Source organism: Sinocyclocheilus anshuiensis, unplaced genomic scaffold (genome assembly GCF_001515605.1).
Source record: "Sinocyclocheilus anshuiensis isolate Anshui unplaced genomic scaffold, SAMN03320099.WGS_v1.1 scaffold914, whole genome shotgun sequence".
NCBI classification, from domain to species: domain Eukaryota; kingdom Metazoa; phylum Chordata; class Actinopteri; order Cypriniformes; family Cyprinidae; genus Sinocyclocheilus; species Sinocyclocheilus anshuiensis.
The window spans coordinates 885,129-907,458 of record NW_015539870.1 but is presented as its reverse complement, the minus strand read 5'-3'; the positions used below and the strand labels follow the sequence as shown (position 1 = coordinate 907,458).

General features: G+C 38.2%; 1 protein-coding gene across 1 annotated transcript in view; it reads right to left on the bottom strand.

Annotated features, from left to right (window-relative positions):
• Nucleotides 1–22,330, bottom strand: part of LOC107685068 (breast carcinoma-amplified sequence 3-like) — a 269,249-nt gene that overhangs the window by 241,440 nt on the left and 5,479 nt on the right. The window contains exons 5-7 of the mRNA XM_016481528.1: nucleotides 19,978–20,084; nucleotides 11,754–11,835; nucleotides 4,070–4,142 (exon numbers count right to left, since the gene is read on the bottom strand). Coding sequence (XP_016337014.1) covers nucleotides 4,070–4,142; nucleotides 11,754–11,835; nucleotides 19,978–20,084 — 262 coding nt within the window. The remainder of the gene's footprint in view (nucleotides 1–4,069; nucleotides 4,143–11,753; nucleotides 11,836–19,977; nucleotides 20,085–22,330) is intronic.

Sequence of the window (22,330 nt, the reverse complement as noted above, 5' to 3'; positions counted from 1 at the left end):
TCCAACTCACACCAGTTTTATTTTTTAATGCATTTATAGTTACATTAATTACATTATGTAAGGAATAGGCTAAGAGATGAAGGGCCGTTGAATTTTTAGAAAATAATGCACACCCAAGGTGATTTTGGACCCATAAAAACTATTTTTCAGATAGTCTAGTAAAGGCTTCTACAGAAATAGCCTACTACAGACATTTCATGATGCAATAAATGTAAAAATAATCTTCACTGTATACATTAGATATAGATTCTTATTAAAGTTAATAAGTGATTCAGTCAAGAGCACTGAGTGATTTTCTCCTTTTCTTTTGTTTGATTAACATTTATGACGCTGTCGGCGGCTGCAGGTTTACGCTGTTGCATTAAGATCTGATGCATAGATCAAATATTTTGACAGATCCGTATTTCTCCCAACTGTTCAAGTTCACTTAAGACAACGTTATTCTGTGAGCGCGCTTTCGGTGTGTGAGCACAGTAACCCGTCGGCTTTCAAGTACTGGACAAGACTTAAAAACACATGCAAATACTGAATATCACTTTCGTGGTAATGCACCGAGTCAGTGACATTTCCGTCAACTGTCCCTGGACTCGGACATATTTTCCGAGTCCAAAAGGCTCGAGTCCGAGTTAAGTCTTAGTAAAAATGCATCCGAGTCCGTGACAAGTCCGAGTCCTTTAAAAAAAAAAAACTGTACTCGAGACCGGACAAGAGTCCGAGTACCCCAACTCTAATCTCTACTATTCACCTCCACTGATCTCTACATGATCGAATCCTCTGAGCCAAGAGATCTCACAGTTCCGAGTGTGATGGCAAGAGAGTAACAGGCTCATGGGCTCTAAAAGCATCACTTCCAAATCCTCCCATAATCCTGTGTCTAATACAAACGCACATGGATTTATAATTGAATACACTTAAGAGGGATTTCTCACATCTCAATAAAAATGCAATGAAAAGCACAGCTTAATAGCACAGTAGGCTTTAGCTAAATCGCTTTAAAAATAGTCACTGGACAAAACTGGGTTTCCGCTCCTCATAGCTATTGTGTAATTAATAAGCAGGCAGTGGGTGCCAGCAGGACTTTGCATGGATACAGCTTTGAGTAAGGACAATTAGGGCCACGGTTAAAGAAAAAAAGTAAAAACAGATCTCATTGATAACACTGGGCGGACAGTGGGATGAAGCTCTGCTCTTCAGAGCCATACAGTGGGAGTGTCACTGGATCTTTGCCACCGTCCCAGAGCCAGGCACAGTGTGGCCACTGTGGAGTCAAAAATAATGGCTCTATGCCTGTGAGGACTGGACCTTCTTCTGAACCTCCACGTGCTGTAGTCCCTGACAGCGGTCCAGCTGTAATCTCCACAATGACAGAGGATTGCAAAGAAAAAAGAAAAAAAAAAGGAAAAAAAATCATCCACATCCTTTCCATGGAGATCTGGAAATTTGAGGGGAAGGAAGAGAGGACACTGTTTTCTGCCCGCCCAACAACTTCATTTCTCCACAATCCAGAGAACAAAAGCAGGCCTCTTGAGGGATTTACCCCTTCCAAACCTATTTACTACAGAGGCCACAAACACTTAAATGGTATGCTTTTAAAATCCAGGTTAATTACTTTTTTTTTTCCTTATCTCCTGATACGGTCTGAGGTTATAACAAATGTTCTGCAAATCACTTTTTTTTGTTGTTATTTTTGTTTTTGTTTAAGCATTTTATTTTCCTTTTAATTTATTTATTTACCTTTTTAATTATTTCACTTATGGTTTTAATGTTGTTAAACAATTAAAAATGAGAATTTAATGCCAGCATTCCATCTATATGCTAGTATATATACACTTTATTTATTTATTTAATAAAAGTGACTTGACACTAAGCTGCATGCATTTGGCATGAGAGACCACAGGCTCAATCTGGTCACTGTAATACCTGTAGTACTAATTAAAACAAAAATAAAATAATAACAACAGTATGGTGGAAAATCAAATCCTTTCCAGATACAAGCGGGGGCCAATGGTGGATTGAATAGCACATACATTCCTTGCTAATTTGCAAACCCTACCGGCACTGTAGCATGGCACGAAGGGCGGCGTGTGTACTTTGCTGTCAGGAAATTCGCCAGATCCATACATTGTTTGGACTTAAGACATAATCCCCTCCATTGATTAAATTATGTCAAATGTGTCTGGCTGGAGTTCTGCACCGAAGGATTTAGCACACATGCTTTTTCCTCTTTCTGGTTTTCCTTTAATTTGCAAATCTTGTAATCTAAGTCTAAAGCTGAGTGAACCAACTTCTAAACCAGCAGTGCTGTATCGGCCAAGACTGCAATCTGTTTTCCATTTGAGTGTCAAGACAGCATCCACACTGGTGGTTGACAAAAGCTGTTATTTCAAAATGATTATATACTAAAAACTGTGTGAGGATTTTGGTAAGTTTATGAACTATTTCAGTTAAGGGGAAAGAACCGAGCACAGCACAGCCTTTCAAAAAAAAAAAGAAAAAAAAGAAATAGCTAGGCTATTTACCAAACACTTCTACTGGAACGTAGAAGCGGGAACACCATTCACCCGGAGGGAGAGGGTTATGGTTTTCAACACAAGGCATGTTTTCAACATTAGACCAATCGTTGCAGGAGTACAAAGCCAAACCGTCAGAGCCTGTCTCCATGTCGGGGCGGACACAGTGCATTTGGCTGCATAAGTGCCGGCAGAGCAAAGCTCTAGTCTTGGAACGGCTGGGATGGTGGTCTCCATCAAAGTGTGCTGAAGACAGACTTCCTTATTCTATTTCCTCGGGAGGAAATATTGAGTTAAGATTTGCAGCAGCAGCGGAGGAGTTCGTTTTAAGAGGTGGCAGACATAGCTGAGGGGAGGAGAGGAGCCAATAACTGATGCGCCCTGCTCCCTCTCACTCCCTCAGGGGGAATATTTCTCACAGATTGCAGTCCGACTCTGTCAGGGGTCCAAAGTTGCAGGTCTGGCCCTCTGGAGCCGACCGGGTCGGTCAGTCAGACAGCAGGGTTTGGCAATCACTCCCTGGCCCCATCAGACCTTTGATGCAGGTTATTATGTATAACAAATGACAGGTTTTCAAATGTACTTAGGATTTGTACCTCATAATATCTAAATGTTGCACACACTGAGGGATGTGGCTTGGACTCCACCGCACTTTAAAACGGGAAAATGCCATAAACCAGACAACGATGGAACATTCCATTAGCACATAGGTTTCACCTCATGAAGAGTTTTACATGTCTCCACTCGTGTCGCGCACACCAGGAGATGGTGATACAAGTTTCTTATATCCATAAAACTTCACTTGGGGAAAAAATGCAAAGATTTTAAATGCCCCTAACCTGCATTCAACCTCAACTGACCTTTCTCAAATGAACAATAAAAACAAATTTAAACTGACCAAAAGTCTACACTGTTCAAAAATTATTTCACAGCTGACACCTTCACAGTAACAGCTAAATGCAATAGTTGCAACAACTAATCGATAAAATATATTTAATAACATAGATTTGAACAAAACAAAAAGGGAGCACAATAATGTTGACAAAAATATTCATTTTGATGACAAGTGTGTGTGTGTGTGTGTGTGTGTGTGTGTGTATATATACACTGGTGTTAAAAATGTTGGGGTTGGTAAGATTTTTGTTATATTTTTAAAGAAGTCTACCATGCTCACCAAAGATGCATTTAGTTGAGTAAAAAGAGTAATACTGTAAAATTATTATTATTATCATTCAATTTAATGTGTAAAATCTTTTCCCAAAAAATTCTTAGTGTGTGTGTGTGTGGGTGTGTGTATAGATAGATATATAGATAGACAAGTGAGATTATAACATAAATGGAAATAAATGGAACATTAAGCATTTTAAGCAAACAAAAAATGCCTCTGCTTTTGATATACGCATTGTATAATTGTGTCATCAGCCACAGCTTGTGCTGAAACTGTGCTTGTGTGTAGCTGGAAAACAACCAGATGTGACCTGTGAATATGAAAGCTCCGGCACCAAGTGAGACACTAGGCCGAGCTGACAGTGGAAGTGACGTTGTCGCTGTGCACTCACCCCAAAGAGCCTGTGCTCTTGCACACGGCGAGGAGGGGCCGTTTCTCAGTGAAGCTGTCAGTGTTGAGGGAACCTGCAGCCGGAGGGACAGAAAGGGGAACATTAACCACTGACCCACATAAAGAGGGACATTCATAAGCCACCCGCACATGAGGCCTGTTGTCTCTCCGCCAAAGCCACCCACCCACCGAACTCGAACTTAAAAAACAGCTACCGCAGCAGGAAGCGTGTTGATTGCATTACAAGAGATCTGTAATCAAAATTACACCTTGAAAACGTCCTCAAAAAAATTAAAAAATAAAAACTTTCCTGTCAGCTTTGACATTCGCACACCCTCACTTAGAAGAGATTAATGCCCTGTTCCTCACAGAGACTTATGGGAATCATAATGAAATTAAAATACCAGCATGCAAGACATTAAATGGAGACAGAGAACAGAAACGCCACTCAGTGCAATGTGTTGAATGCAAACCATTTCTCCTCCGACTCTAATGGAGAAAGCCTTCAAAGCTTTAGGAGGAGTCTTCTGTCTGACTGGCTTTAATTTCAGGGCTTCGAAGGAATTACAGAATGGCAAAAGGCCGGTAGGCATATTTTGGGTAGAGAAAACATGTCGCAGTGAGTTTACAGATCCCATATTTATCTAATTCTCTTGATTTAAAAGAGATGGGGGGAAACTTCCATTCATGTCCGGATAGAAGAAGAAGATGTTAGCCTTTGTGGAGCTGTAATTTGGGCAGCCATGCCATGACACTAATCAGCTCCAGAAACGTACGGTCCCTGTGGCGTGGCATGTGAGTGCAAATGTGTCATTCTCAAACCTTAACACTTTAAAGGGCCTCTCCTCTGTCTTCACTTCTCTGTCATCAGACATTGCGACTGGTCATGATATCCAATCATAATGCAAATACGACGGGCCTCTGAAAGACAACAGCGGCCTTCTATTTGAAAGAACAATTAAGGGGCAGAAAACCACCCCGTGCTCCTCTCCGTCCGTAGCTGTGCACCTCAAAAACGGCTGGACTTCGAAACAAGTGGTTTTCATTTGTATTTTCCAATGCATGTTTTCAATTTATTCTGCGAAATATTGAGGGAATTGTTTTCTGGAAGTCAGACATAACAAATTTCCTGTGTTTCAGTAAATAACACATTTATAGGAGGGCCATTTACGAGTGAGTTTTCAACAGTGGGATACATTTAAAGAAAGAGGAAGCAATCACAGAATTTTGGTCAGCTGTGGATATGACCGCCGTCCGTAGCTGTCACCTGGAAACGAATCACTGCAAAAATAACAACAGAAGTCAGAAACAGAACGGAGAAACAGAAAGTCAGTTTGCCTCTTTAGAGAAAGAGGAACTTCCTCCTTTATTCTGGGAAAGACCTTGCCTTATTAAAATTGACACCTATTTTCAGGACTTTCCAAATCCGCTCACCAAGCTAAAACAATTACTCTTTTTAAATCCCACTACAGTATGACACTGTTTGCACCAAACAGATCACAATCAGTTTCCCCACTTGTACAATTCATTTGATTTAGCTGAGAAGCGTTCTCCTCATGTGTCGGCCGTCTGCTGCTTCTTATGACAATTCTCTTTTATCTGAATCCAGCCGGCGTTCAATGCCTTTATTGTGCATTGTTTAAATCTGCCGAAAGGACAGAAAACTAATTCTGTGCATAAATGTCACACTACAATACGACTCGGTGCATTTTCTATTCCTTTTGTTTTTACATTTGAATATGACCAAGCCACTTATTTAGTGAGGGCTGAATTTAAAAAATCTCACTTCATAATTTCTGAACAGATAATATCCTGTTTTAGTCACAGAAAGTGTCCAAAATCATCAGACAGGAAGAAACAAAATGTGAAAGAGACAGTTTGACATAACATCAATATTTAAGCATACCTAATCAGGTTGCATGTATTTTAGTTTAGTAAGCTGTAGTGTGCATTTTTTTGTCAGACTATTCATTTTCGTCCTTTAACAAATGGAATGAGCGCAGGCACGCGATGGCCAATGAGTGAGCCGTGATGAAAGAGAAGGAAAATCTCAGAAGTCTGCAGATCCTCTCTGCCAGAACGGCGGTAAAAGTCCAGGCATCCAGCTGACAGCATGCCAACATAATCGTGAAGGACTGATTTTAATATTATGATGGGAAAACAGTGGGGCTCTGGCGAGCTCTCTGCGCTATTAAGAAACAGAAGGTAGTCTTTAATTTAAACATGATATATGGAAAAACAAGTAAGGAAGAGAGACATAGGACTTTATAAATTGCCACATCTCAGTCTAACTTGATTCGAAAAAGCATGTAACTGCCGAAACCTGATTTTACTTTCTGCAAATTTCTAGGCAAATAACAGTGGCAAACATGACATGTAAAATAACGTGCTGTTTATGTAACATATGACAAGTGAAATAAATTTAAGTGATCCGTCAACACATTTCAATTTGGGGGTGGACGCTTGTTCTTGACAAGCTGAAAATTAAGATGTCACTGGAATGTAGAATTTGTAATAATATTTCAGAGCAGCAGTTTTACTTGCAGTAATGAAAAGACTTCTAGCAGGGGTTGTAGAGCTTAGGTCTATTCTAGAACACAGTAGGGAAAAATTATGCTTAATTTAAATGCAACCAAATTTTTGTGCCTTCTTAGGATGGAAAAAAAAAATTGTCTTGCTGTTCAGTCTGCACTACCATTCAAAAAGTTTGGGATCTGTAAGGTTTTTTCCGTTTTTCAAAGAGGTTTCTTATGCTCACCAATGCTGCATTTATTTGATCAGAAATACAGTAATACACAGTAATATTGTGAAATATTATTGCAATGTAAATTTTAAAACTTTCTATAATTTGTGATATAAATGTAATAAATGTAATTTATTTCTGTGATGTCAAAGCTGAATTTTCAGCATAATTACTCCAGTCTTCAGTGTCACATAATCACCCAGAAATCATTCTAATATGCTGATTTGCTGCTCAAGAAAACTTTCTTATTATAAATGTTGAAAATAGTTGTGCTGTTTAATATTTTTGTGGAAACCTTTTTTCAGGATTCTTTGATTAATTAAAAAGTTCAAAAGAACAGCATTTATTTGAAACACAAAAGTCTTTACTGTCACTTTTGATCGATATAACGCACCCTTGGTGAATAATTGTATTAATTTATTTTAAAAATATATATATTTTGAATGGTAATGTATGTCAAGTTTTGCATATTGCTGGGCCTATGCAGAATTAACAAATTTCTTTGTTTGATTTCAAAAAGATTTTTGTAGGGGCCACTATATGTTAAAAGTAATGCACTTATGTGGCTCTGCAGGATGAGCGAAGCCCGGGCTTTTGGGGTGTATGATACTCACTGATATGAGGAGCAGGCAGGATCCTAGCAGTTCGCACAGGTCCGTGCCGCACAGAGAACAGCTCCTGCGCCTCCCCGTTCAGCTGCAGAGAGAAGAAACAAACAGGCACACTTAAAACACACCAGACAGTGATGTTGGAGAGATAAACTCAGTTCAAAGACACAGAAAAGAGGACTGTGGGAGTGAGAATGTGGTGATGCATAAACTGTGGAGGTGCATACGAGTTTGTACCAGAGCCACATCACAAAGGTTATCAGGCCCGAGACAAAATGGCATCCACATAACAGTACAGAGTTGACGGGGCTCCAGCATTTTATCTTTTATTTGTACATCAGCTAGCACATTCCATTTGAAAGTGTTGACACAGAATGTCTGACTGAGAAACAGCCATGACGAATGTCCTAAATACTGTGGCATCCCTTTGGAACATTAATGACATAAAAGTACTTGACGGTGAATCACACAATGCTCTGTTTGGTCTGCAGCGTCTGTGATGTGGTTTGATAATGAGTCACCCAACAACTAGAAGATAAACATCAGGCATCTGTGGACAAACCAAAGCAAGACACTACAAAAAAAACACTGGCGTGTAATGTTATCTGGTCTCCAGAAATGAACGGAAAATGAATAAAATCCGCAAAACTCAATTCTGCAACAAACATGCTCTTAAGTGTCACTTGTGCTGTTTTCAAAGCTACAGTCCGTTTTTTTTCATAGTCAAATTATCCTATCCCAGCTTAATGGAACAATTCACCCAAAAATGAAAATCATGGGTGAATCATTTACTTGTTCCAAACCTTGTACACACCAGTGGAACACAAAAGGAGAAATTGTTAAGAATATCCCAGCCATTCTTTTTAAAATAATGAATATGAATGAGCGCTGGGACTGTCAAGCTCCAAAATGACAAAAAGCTCCTCTGACGTATCATAAAAGTGGTTAATATGACTCATACATTATATTCCATGTCTTCTAAAGCCATAAAGTAAAGTAATAGCTTTGTGTCAAGAACACACCAAAATTTAAGTCATTATTCAAACTTTGAGCTAGCTCTTCTTAAAGAAGTAGCGATGCAAAGTATTGATGTTCGCGTTCACAAACTAGTCATTCTTTTGAACTGGATCTTTTCAAAGAGCTGATTTACTGGTTTATCATCTAAATGATTTAGTCACAACGACCCAGTTAACGAGGTCACAGCTTCTTATTCAATTACTTATATAAAGATTTCAGTAGGTTGACTACCCCACTGTAACATTCCATGTGTCTGAAATCGCCCCCTATACCCTTAAATAGGGCAATATTTGAGGGGACAGCCATTTTTATTGGTGTCTGAAACCTTTGTGGACGTTATCGAGTGCACTCATTCAATCCCATATTGCACCCCATTAACGAGAGTGCAACTGATGTACGCTCAGCGGCTAGGAGGGGACAGCCATTTGTAGTGGTGTCTGAAACCTTAGTGGACATTATCGAGCGCACTCATTCAATCCCACAATGCACAGCAATAACGAGTGTACAACTGATGTGTGTTTAAAGGCTAGAGAATACCCATAATGCACTGTGAGAGTCGCGTGCCGAATGAATTGGTGCGAGTTTGGGGGTGGGACTATCTGCTATGCTAGGCCTGGGCGATAAAACGGTATCGATAACTTCCATTCATGTCCGGATAGAAGAAGAAGATGTTAGCCTTTGTGGAGCTGTAATTTGGGCAGCCATGCCATGACACTAATCAGCTCCAGAAACGTACGGTCCCTGTGGCGTGGCATGTGAGTGCAAATGTGTCATTCTCAAACCTTAACACTTTAAAGGGCCTCTCCTCTGTCTTCACTTCTCTGTCATCAGACATTGCGACTGGTCATGATATCCAATCATAATGCAAATACGACGGGCCTCTGAAAGACAACAGCGGCCTTCTATTTGAAAGAACAATTAAGGGGCAGAAAACCACCCCGTGCTCCTCTCCGTCCGTAGCTGTGCACCTCAAAAACGGCTGGACTTCGAAACAAGTGGTTTTCATTTGTATTTTCCAATGCATGTTTTCAATTTATTCTGCGAAATATTGAGGGAATTGTTTTCTGGAAGTCAGACATAACAAATTTCCTGTGTTTCAGTAAATAACACATTTATAGGAGGGCCATTTACGAGTGAGTTTTCAACAGTGGGATACATTTAAAGAAAGAGGAAGCAATCACAGAATTTTGGTCAGCTGTGGATATGACCGCCGTCCGTAGCTGTCACCTGGAAACGAATCACTGCAAAAATAACAACAGAAGTCAGAAACAGAACGGAGAAACAGAAAGTCAGTTTGCCTCTTTAGAGAAAGAGGAACTTCCTCCTTTATTCTGGGAAAGACCTTGCCTTATTAAAATTGACACCTATTTTCAGGACTTTCCAAATCCGCTCACCAAGCTAAAACAATTACTCTTTTTAAATCCCACTACAGTATGACACTGTTTGCACCAAACAGATCACAATCAGTTTCCCCACTTGTACAATTCATTTGATTTAGCTGAGAAGCGTTCTCCTCATGTGTCGGCCGTCTGCTGCTTCTTATGACAATTCTCTTTTATCTGAATCCAGCCGGCGTTCAATGCCTTTATTGTGCATTGTTTAAATCTGCCGAAAGGACAGAAAACTAATTCTGTGCATAAATGTCACACTACAATACGACTCGGTGCATTTTCTATTCCTTTTGTTTTTACATTTGAATATGACCAAGCCACTTATTTAGTGAGGGCTGAATTTAAAAAATCTCACTTCATAATTTCTGAACAGATAATATCCTGTTTTAGTCACAGAAAGTGTCCAAAATCATCAGACAGGAAGAAACAAAATGTGAAAGAGACAGTTTGACATAACATCAATATTTAAGCATACCTAATCAGGTTGCATGTATTTTAGTTTAGTAAGCTGTAGTGTGCATTTTTTTGTCAGACTATTCATTTTCGTCCTTTAACAAATGGAATGAGCGCAGGCACGCGATGGCCAATGAGTGAGCCGTGATGAAAGAGAAGGAAAATCTCAGAAGTCTGCAGATCCTCTCTGCCAGAACGGCGGTAAAAGTCCAGGCATCCAGCTGACAGCATGCCAACATAATCGTGAAGGACTGATTTTAATATTATGATGGGAAAACAGTGGGGCTCTGGCGAGCTCTCTGCGCTATTAAGAAACAGAAGGTAGTCTTTAATTTAAACATGATATATGGAAAAACAAGTAAGGAAGAGAGACATAGGACTTTATAAATTGCCACATCTCAGTCTAACTTGATTCGAAAAAGCATGTAACTGCCGAAACCTGATTTTACTTTCTGCAAATTTCTAGGCAAATAACAGTGGCAAACATGACATGTAAAATAACGTGCTGTTTATGTAACATATGACAAGTGAAATAAATTTAAGTGATCCGTCAACACATTTCAATTTGGGGGTGGACGCTTGTTCTTGACAAGCTGAAAATTAAGATGTCACTGGAATGTAGAATTTGTAATAATATTTCAGAGCAGCAGTTTTACTTGCAGTAATGAAAAGACTTCTAGCAGGGGTTGTAGAGCTTAGGTCTATTCTAGAACACAGTAGGGAAAAATTATGCTTAATTTAAATGCAACCAAATTTTTGTGCCTTCTTAGGATGGAAAAAAAAAATTGTCTTGCTGTTCAGTCTGCACTACCATTCAAAAAGTTTGGGATCTGTAAGGTTTTTTCCGTTTTTCAAAGAGGTTTCTTATGCTCACCAATGCTGCATTTATTTGATCAGAAATACAGTAATACACAGTAATATTGTGAAATATTATTGCAATGTAAATTTTAAAACTTTCTATAATTTGTGATATAAATGTAATAAATGTAATTTATTTCTGTGATGTCAAAGCTGAATTTTCAGCATAATTACTCCAGTCTTCAGTGTCACATAATCACCCAGAAATCATTCTAATATGCTGATTTGCTGCTCAAGAAAACTTTCTTATTATAAATGTTGAAAATAGTTGTGCTGTTTAATATTTTTGTGGAAACCTTTTTTCAGGATTCTTTGATTAATTAAAAAGTTCAAAAGAACAGCATTTATTTGAAACACAAAAGTCTTTACTGTCACTTTTGATCGATATAACGCACCCTTGGTGAATAATTGTATTAATTTATTTTAAAAATATATATATTTTGAATGGTAATGTATGTCAAGTTTTGCATATTGCTGGGCCTATGCAGAATTAACAAATTTCTTTGTTTGATTTCAAAAAGATTTTTGTAGGGGCCACTATATGTTAAAAGTAATGCACTTATGTGGCTCTGCAGGATGAGCGAAGCCCGGGCTTTTGGGGTGTATGATACTCACTGATATGAGGAGCAGGCAGGATCCTAGCAGTTCGCACAGGTCCGTGCCGCACAGAGAACAGCTCCTGCGCCTCCCCGTTCAGCTGCAGAGAGAAGAAACAAACAGGCACACTTAAAACACACCAGACAGTGATGTTGGAGAGATAAACTCAGTTCAAAGACACAGAAAAGAGGACTGTGGGAGTGAGAATGTGGTGATGCATAAACTGTGGAGGTGCATACGAGTTTGTACCAGAGCCACATCACAAAGGTTATCAGGCCCGAGACAAAATGGCATCCACATAACAGTACAGAGTTGACGGGGCTCCAGCATTTTATCTTTTATTTGTACATCAGCTAGCACATTCCATTTGAAAGTGTTGACACAGAATGTCTGACTGAGAAACAGCCATGACGAATGTCCTAAATACTGTGGCATCCCTTTGGAACATTAATGACATAAAAGTACTTGACGGTGAATCACACAATGCTCTGTTTGGTCTGCAGCGTCTGTGATGTGGTTTGATAATGAGTCACCCAACAACTAGAAGATAAACATCAGGCATCTGTGGACAAACCAAAGCAAGACACTACAAAAAAAACACTGGCGTGTAATGTTATCTGGTCTCCAGAAATGAACGGAAAATGAATAAAATCCGCAAAACTCAATTCTGCAACAAACATGCTCTTAAGTGTCACTTGTGCTGTTTTCAAAGCTACAGTCCGTTTTTTTTCATAGTCAAATTATCCTATCCCAGCTTAATGGAACAATTCACCCAAAAATGAAAATCATGGGTGAATCATTTACTTGTTCCAAACCTTGTACACACCAGTGGAACACAAAAGGAGAAATTGTTAAGAATATCCCAGCCATTCTTTTTAAAATAATGAATATGAATGAGCGCTGGGACTGTCAAGCTCCAAAATGACAAAAAGCTCCTCTGACGTATCATAAAAGTGGTTAATATGACTCATACATTATATTCCATGTCTTCTAAAGCCATAAAGTAAAGTAATAGCTTTGTGTCAAGAACACACCAAAATTTAAGTCATTATTCAAACTTTGAGCTAGCTCTTCTTAAAGAAGTAGCGATGCAAAGTATTGATGTTCGCGTTCACAAACTAGTCATTCTTTTGAACTGGATCTTTTCAAAGAGCTGATTTACTGGTTTATCATCTAAATGATTTAGTCACAACGACCCAGTTAACGAGGTCACAGCTTCTTATTCAATTACTTATATAAAGATTTCAGTAGGTTGACTACCCCACTGTAACATTCCATGTGTCTGAAATCGCCCCCTATACCCTTAAATAGGGCAATATTTGAGGGGACAGCCATTTTTATTGGTGTCTGAAACCTTTGTGGACGTTATCGAGTGCACTCATTCAATCCCATATTGCACCCCATTAACGAGAGTGCAACTGATGTACGCTCAGCGGCTAGAGAATACACTGTGAGAACTGTGAGAGTCGCGTGCCGAATGAATTGGTGCGAGTTTGGGGGTGGGACTATCTGCTATGGGCGATAAAGGCGATAAAACGGTATCGATATTTATCGACGGTACACCCTCTTCGATAACGATAGAACATTTGTTCGATATAGCGCACGATATAGGCACGTGCTATGAGTGACGCAGGCCGCACACACAAACACGAACACATGCTGAATTGAGTGCTGTGCCTGCCTGTGATGAGGAGTGAATAAAAAAAAAAAAAAGAATATTAGTCGAATTTAAAATAAACATTTGCATTTGAATGCAAAAATAGTACAATCAAATGTTAGGTGTGCGTCTGGGAGCGTCATTAGTGGAGCGCGAGATGCGGTGATGATGATGTAAGTGGCGTTGTTGCATTTTAATGTTTTGTAAGTCTAGCCCACAAGACGCGCAGTTGCTGCGTTATTCATTCAAAATATTAGAGAAATTAGTAGCTCAATGCGTAGAAGATCTTGATTAGATTAAAACCGAAACCAAGCCATTCACACAGAACGCATATTCAGCGCATTTTTTTGACGGACAAATATGACTGCTGCTCTCACGTCTCACACAAGAGATGTATAGAAAACCATGCAAAGTTAAAACAGTTTAAACTTTTAGAAAACGCGTCACGAATTTGTGGAGGTTTATTCCATTTCACTGCATCTCATACGTTTTTAAAGGCAATCTGTGTGATGTAATGCACGTCTTTCTTTTTATAGACAGTTATTTCCTTGCATTGGCAATTTAATGCGCTGCATTATTTTGCTCATTGCGCCCTCCTGTGGCTTCGGGAGACAAGCCAAAAGTTTCCTTCAGAAAACATTAGAAATGAGATATGTTTAATTTTTATTTTGTGTTTGACTGTTAAAACAAAAAATATTTGTTGTTCGTCTCAATAAATTGGGTTAATTTAATAATACAGTGGTTAAATTTAAATGTTTTTTTCTATTGCTCTTTGTTTTAAAAAAGGTTATAAAAAATGTCAATAATTATCGATACCGAACGATATGAAACATTATATCGTTGATACATTTTTTAGCTATATCACCCAGCCCTATGCAATGCAACCAATTAGTTTTTCAGGAAACTTGTTTCAAGATTGCAGTTTTTTTTTTTTTTTAATCTCTGATCCATTCAGAGTTAAGTCTTTTCTTGCCCCTGCCAGTGTAGGAAAAATCAGAATTTCTGATCAACTCAATGCCATTTGGGGGCAAAAATGTGGTTGCGGGATATCAAAGAACAATGGGGCGTAAACAAAGAGAGATTTGTTCACACTGTAGAACAAATCAAGGCAAACTGAGAGAAACAGACTTCACATGAAGGATGGAGGGTGAGCCAACAACTAAACCGCAAAACAAAAGCTACTATGCATTCCATAAAAGTGCTCCTCAAATAAACAACACCATGTCCATGACTAACCGTCCCAGGCCGATATGCTGCACCTAGAATGACCAGCTACAATTGATTGAGCTGTAATATCAATACACACCTAAATCAAATTAGTCTGAATCACGTCATTCTCACAGCAACACTGTAATAAGCTGGTGGAAATCCAGAGATCTGTGAAACCGAAGCTGAGGAGTGGCGTATCAAAATGCAAGGGCGGAAATATTTTGATTGGCTCCCCTTTTATTCTAGCTTTTTGTTTTAAGCATTAAGCCCTGAATGTGCATCTCTATGTGCATTAAATTACAGAAACGACCTTTATCACATTACTGGGCATAATCCATGTGTCTTAAGCAGATAAGCCCACAGAGGATGATCGCTCTTTTGCACAATTAGTAGCTTTTCGAATGCAGGATCAGAGCTGTTTTTTTAATAAAAGCGCTCGGTGCAGACTTTGTAGCTGCCAAGTGGGAGATTAATATAGCATCTACAGCACGATACATTTGATGTGAGAGAGACAGAAGGGGAGAAAACAAGAGAGAGGTAATGCACGCGGGTCACCACAAAACAAAACCCCCAGCTGGCAAACGGGGCAGAGGAATAATGGAATTTAGCGGATTGTGAGGTTTACATTAATGCGACTGTCATTGTGCATTACCAGACTGCTCATCCTTGCTTTACACGGCTTTAGTGGTGGCATCCATCACCAAACTCTCAGCTATTACATTAATATTTATCACAGCAACATGCAAAAATGAGGCTTCTTTCTTGTTTTCCCTCTTGTTGTTTCTAATTTCATTCACATGGATACAGTGTATGCTGGTCATAAAATGAGTTTTGTTAATCTCCAGCCACTCTGTGTGATGGATTTCAGGGAATCGGAGTGAATCAACAGTACCTGGAGCTGAGAGAAACGGCAGCGCTATATGTATTCTTAGAAAGCAGAGCGCATCTGAAAGCAGAGCAGACAATGCCCCACAATAGACAAGAAAGATTGGTGACGTCTCTGTCTCCTGGCCTTCTGGGCTCTTGATATGATAGTACAGGTATGAGCTTCTGATATCCTTCCTAAATTACACTACATCAACCTAGTTGAAGTGTCTGAAGTCCAATCCAAAATACTTAAAATGTTCAATGCAATTATCATTTATTGTTTCTGTGAAGGGAACTTAACTGTTAAATCTGAGAAAAAGAGAACATAATAAATCCTATCCAATTTTCCAAGATCTACTTCAATATCCAGTATTTAATGCATGACCAAATGGGTTTTTGGCTAATGCAATAACATTTAAATGCCATAATATCATCTGATAATTACAATTATAATTTTTTATATATATTATCACATTCTAAGCTAATACAAATAAGCAGATAATAATTTTCATATTATGGCAAATAACCTATAAATGGCCTCTACAAAACTTTATATTATTTATAATATTTGCTCTAAATAATTTCTAAATAAAGCTAAATAAACCACTAAAAACTAAAATGAATGGTAATAGTTGCTAGGTGAGGTGAATTTAGATATAACGTTATAATGTGCAGTATGAAAAAAATTCATTTTGAGATTTGCTGAAGTTATGTTTAATAGTGTTATTAAATTGGATCAGTTGTTTCTTGTTTAATCTATAAATAAAAGTGTTTGCTCAATCAATACAATTTTAAATATAAATGATTTTAAAGGTTTACTTTAAGTGAGCGATGACAAAGATAATCTAAATGTAAAAAAATAAGGGAATATGAATGAATAATAAGATAAACAATATTGACTGCTGCTCTTATATTAAAATTAATTAGTAAATAAATAAATGTATCCTTATCAGTTAATCACTCTGTAAACATGCTTAATTTCTGCGGCACTATCATCACCACAGAGACTCAAACAGGTTTCTCATGTCAAAAACCTGTTTCTACACATTGGAACCAGGATGGAAGAAAACGATGAAATGCATTGAGCTGCTTTAATAATAACAGCAGAGCAGACACCTCCAGTGTACTGCATGTCATCTCTCCACTCAAACACCACTTCAATCAGCCCCTTCTAATCTAACTGCTATGTCCTGCCAGCCAGTAACACCTCCATCGAAGATTCAGCTCCACCAAGATGCTAATGCACAGGAACGCAGAAATGTACTACGGCTAGTGCCACTCCTGCTCCTCCCTTCAACGCCATTACAGAAGGTGTCAGCTCAGCAACTGTCACAAACACTTTGCAGGCAACTTATAGTCAGACAATGTGACGCTTTCAACACTTGCACAAAAAGTGTGAGATGATGTCTGTAATGATGCTCTACAGCTTCCAAATTCATGTCATAAGGAAGTGCAACTCTTTCCTAAAGTGATTACTGTCAGGACATTCATAATTTCCTAAAATAAAGGCTTAGTCAGGGTTGCAAATCACATAATATGACAGATATCTTGATCTCTATTACCATATGACTGAGACAGCCAAGTCTGAGAAACCTTTTCAATTGAAATTGACATTTTCACTAGTTTACTGCGGAAGCAATATCATGTTTAGTTACGATTAGTTTTTACATTTGACACGATTCAGAGCTTAACATGCATCTTGACATAATTTCGCCCAACTTCAATACTAAAATCTGTATTCCAGGACACAGCCTTGCCTTTGTCTATGGCGACACCAAGTGGTGAAAGAGAGTCACAGCATTACACAGCAACAAAACAACAGCAAGTCAGCAATATCAAACACAATCTTAAGGTAATTTGTGAGTTATATTAGACTTAATATTGATTTTAAATACAAAACTGGAATAAAAAACAAATAAAATGCTAGATTTCCGTATTTATTTTCAAGACAAAAGACAATGAATATAGTACACACCAGATAGTGTGTAGTAGGCAGTACATCAGTATTGATTTCACCGCTGATCATCGCTGTCTACACTCCATTACCACCAAAATCAATGATTTTCAGTTGCTTTGTCAATGCAAACCATTGTCAGTGTGAACATCCCTTAAGGCAGACATACAGAAAGAGTGGTGTAGAGAAAAACATGCTAGAGCTTACTTCGCAACCGTTAAAAAATATGTTCCATTTAGTATGAATGTGTGTTACATGAATGCATTCCAGAACATTTTTCAAGTTGTCATTGTCATGTGACCTACAGCATCTGTTGCATCACTTCATTGCCATTCGCACTCTCCGGTAGTCTCATTGTATAGTAAAGTATCCACTGGCTGTGCATTTCAGAATCTCATCACGAGTCACCAGAAGTAGTAGTTTATCCAAGTACTTTTTTCCTACTGTTTTATCAATGCTGTGAAATCGGGCATACTACTCTTTTCAAATACTATTTTTAGCCTACTACATAGTCGGCAAGTATGCGTATTTGGAAGCAGCCAGTGTAAAAGAGGCAAGAAAGACTATTTAAAAAGTACTCACTGATATACTCCAAATCTGCATTCCATCCGTGTAGCCAATCATCAAGCAGAGAGGCGGGTCAGTGCCGCTGCCATGCATCTCTTGGAACTCTGGTAAGCGGGCCACATCTGGACACAGGGCAAGAAACACACGTAGTTAGAAATGAAGCAGAAGTAAAACAAATAATTCACAAAGCAAGTAATTCACAAAGGCTTGACATAAGTTGTAAACAACTCAATAAACAAACAAGACACAGATGATCAGAACAATGGAATACATAAATAATGATTCAAAAGTTGCCAAAATATGGCACCTTTCTGATCGACACTGTTTATTCTTCTGATGAAAAGAAAGTGTAAAAGCAAAGATCATGGCTGAGTTGTCAATACAACTGGAAAATGAGGAAAATTATGTCTAATCTTCTGACAGTCATCTCATCACCTCATGATATGTTTGCTGGAATGAGGAGCATGTTCAGTATTTAGATGATCCAACATTGGTGCAATTAAAAACTTTGTTAACCCAATATGACATGATAAATACGAACTAGTAGCCTCAAACCACATTTAGGATTTGTGTAACATTTCAATGCTTGTTATACTGGTTTTTTTTAGGAATTATTTTTTGCATTAAATTGCTCAAACGGGACAATAAAAATATTTATAATATCACAAAATATTTCTACTTCAAAAAAATGCTGTTCTGTTCTTTAGAACATTTTATTCTATTTAAAAAATTTCAGGTTTATTACATGATTTCAGAAGAATCAGGTGATACTGAAGACTGGAGTGATGGCTGCTGAAAATTCAGTATTGTCAGACAATGTGACGCTTTCAACACTTGCACAAAAAGTGTGAGATGATGTCTGTAATGATGCTCTACAGCTTCCAAATTCATGTCATAAGGAAGTGCAACTCTTTCCTAAAGTGATTACTGTCAGGACATTCATAATTTCCTAAAATAAAGGCTTAGTCAGGGTTGCAAATCACATAATATGACAGATATCTTGATCTCTATTACCATATGACTGAGACAGCCAAGTCTGAGAAACCTTTTCAATTGAAATTGACATTTTCACTAGTTTACTGCGGAAGCAATATCATGTTTAGTTACGATTAGTTTTTACATTTGACACGATTCAGAGCTTAACATGCATCTTGACATAATTTCACCCAACTTCAATACTAAAATCTGTATTCCAGGACACAGCCTTGCCTTTGTCTATGGCGACACCAAGTGGTGAAAGAGAGTCACAGCATTACACAGCAACAAAACAACAGCAAGTCAGCAATATCAAACACAATCTTAAGGTAATTTGTGAGTTATATTAGACTTAATATTGATTTTAAATACAAAACTGGAATAAAAAACAAATAAAATGCTAGATTTCCGTATTTATTTTCAAGACAAAAGACAATGAATATAGTACACACCAGATAGTGTGTAGTAGGCAGTACATCAGTATTGATTTCACCGCTGATCATCGCTGTCTACACTCCATTACCACCAAAATCAATGATTTTCAGTTGCTTTGTCAATGCAAACCATTGTCAGTGTGAACATCCCTTAAGGCAGACATACAGAAAGAGTGGTGTAGAGAAAAACATGCTAGAGCTTACTTCGCAACCGTTAAAAAATATGTTCCATTTAGTATGAATGTGTGTTACATGAATGCATTCCAGAACATTTTTCAAGTTGTCATTGTCATGTGACCTACAGCATCTGTTGCATCACTTCATTGCCATTCGCACTCTCCGGTAGTCTCATTGTATAGTAAAGTATCCACTGGCTGTGCATTTCAGAATCTCATCACGAGTCACCAGAAGTAGTAGTTTATCCAAGTACTTTTTTCCTACTGTTTTATCAATGCTGTGAAATCGGGCATACTACTCTTTTCAAATACTATTTTTAGCCTACTACATAGTCGGCAAGTATGCATATTTGGAAGCAGCCAGTGTAAAAGAGGCAAGAAAGACTATTTAAAAAGTACTCACTGATATACTCCAAATCTGCATTCCATCCGTGTAGCCAATCATCAAGCAGAGAGGCGGGTCAGTGCCGCTGCCATGCATCTCTTGGAACTCTGGTAAGCGGGCCACATCTGGACACAGGGCAAGAAACACACGTAGTTAGAAATGAAGCAGAAGTAAAACAAATAATTCACAAAGCAAGTAATTCACAAAGGCTTGACATAAGTTGTAAACAACTCAATAAACAAACAAGACACAGATGATCAGAACAATGGAATACATAAATAATGATTCAAAAGTTGCCAAAATATGGCACCTTTCTGATCGACACTGTTTATTCTTCTGATGAAAAGAAAGTGTAAAAGCAAAGATCATGGCTGAGTTGTCAATACAACTGGAAAATGAGGAAAATTATGTCTAATCTTCTGACTCATCACTCATCACCTCATGATATGTTTGCTGGAATGAGGAGCATGTTCAGTATTTAGATGATCCAAGCAATTAAAAATTAAAAACTTTGTTAACCCAATATGACATGATAAATACGAACTAGTAGCCTCAAACCACATTTAGGATTTGTGTAACATTTCAATGCTTGTTATACTGGTTTTTTTTAGGAATTATTTTTTGCATTAAATTGCTCAAACGGGACAATAAAAATATTTATAATATCACAAAATATTTCTACTTCAAAAAAATGCTGTTCTGTTCTTTAGAACATTTTATTCTATTTAAAAAATTTCAGGTTTATTACATGATTTCAGAAGAATCAGGTGATACTGAAGACTGGAGTGATGGCTGCTGAAAATTCAGTATTGCCATCACAGGAATAAATTACATTTTAAAATATATTAAAATAAAAAGGTACATTTAAATGATATTTCGCAATAAATCATAATACCCAAATTAATGCAGCCTTGGTGAGCATAAGAGACTTCATTCCACGCAGCGCGTTCTCAATAAAGAACTCTGCTGAAGATACCCAAGAGTCTCCTGGTCTCTGACCTCCTGGTCTTCCTCGACGAAGAAACAGTTTCCTACAGTTTTGGTGCCGTGACCCGGATAGAGCTCTCACCTGAATCCAGATTGAAACTTCAAGCTCAACAACGATCTGACTTCGTTCCAGACTGAATCTTTCTGTACAACCAAGGGTTGGTGAGTTCCACTCTATCCAAAATAACCTTTAAGACCAGAACAAATTTGTTATCCTCTGCGCCGTCAGAGAAGAGTTAACAGACAGCTGTAGGGTTTGGTTAACTAAGTTATCCTCTAAAAAAAAATTTTATTTTAGAGATGAAGGTTATCTTCTGTTTCGGCAGGGAAGAATTTGTTATCCTCTGTTAAGACAGGGAAGATTAACATTACGTGTTAATATTTGTTACCCTCTGTTTCGGCAGAGAAGAATTGGTTACCCTCCGTTTAAGCAGGGAAGTTTAGCGTAAAGTGCTAGTAAATTGGTTATCCTCTGCTTTGCCAAGGAAGGTTAACAATAGTTGATGTGTGTTAACAAGTGTACCCTCTGTTGATCAGAGAAATTTTAGTGTTTACGTGTTAATATTTGTTACCCTCTGTTTCGGCAGAGAAGAATTGTTTACCCTGTGTTTAAGCAGGGAAGTTTAGCGTAAAGTGCTAGTAAATTTGTTATCCTCTGCCTTGCCAAGGAAGGTTAACAATAGTTGATGTGTTAACAAGCGTACCCTCTGTTGATCAGAGAAGTTTTAGTGTTTTGATTGTGTGGTAACATAGAAACTCACAAAATGTTTAGAAATAATGCTAGACTGATCCCCACAACTGAAAAAGGTGGTCTCGCGACTCCTTTGTGGTCAGATAGCGAATTCAAATCACTGTTAGGAGTGCAAATGAACCTAATAGTCACTGAGAAAGTTAGACAAGAACTAACTGAGAAATATGAGATCCATCCTGACAAGACTTGGTCTATAGATGAGTGTAAAAAGGTACTAGGAGCATGTATACGCAAGAACAATGTGAAAGGCATTATCTGCTGCCACAGAGAATTTGGTTTAGCGCTAGATACACAACAGTCTCAGCGTAACTTAAAGCTAGAGGAACAGAACAAAGAGCTCCGTGCTAGAGTATCCTCTTTGACTAAGAAAATGAACCGCAACAAAGCTGCAGAAAAAACTGATGTGGAAGAAGTTAGTAAGCCTGATAACCATTATCCTGACTTACAAGCTTTCTTTGAAACAGATGTAGCCATCCAATCAGTAACTGATGTGCCTGTAGATTCAGTGAAGGTATGTGGCGCTAGGAGAAAATCTCAGGGAATTGAGGGAATTGAAAGTGTTCCTCCCAACTCTTCTCTTGTCCAAGTACAAGCTGTTGCCAAAGCACTAGGACCTAAAGATATAGAGAGACT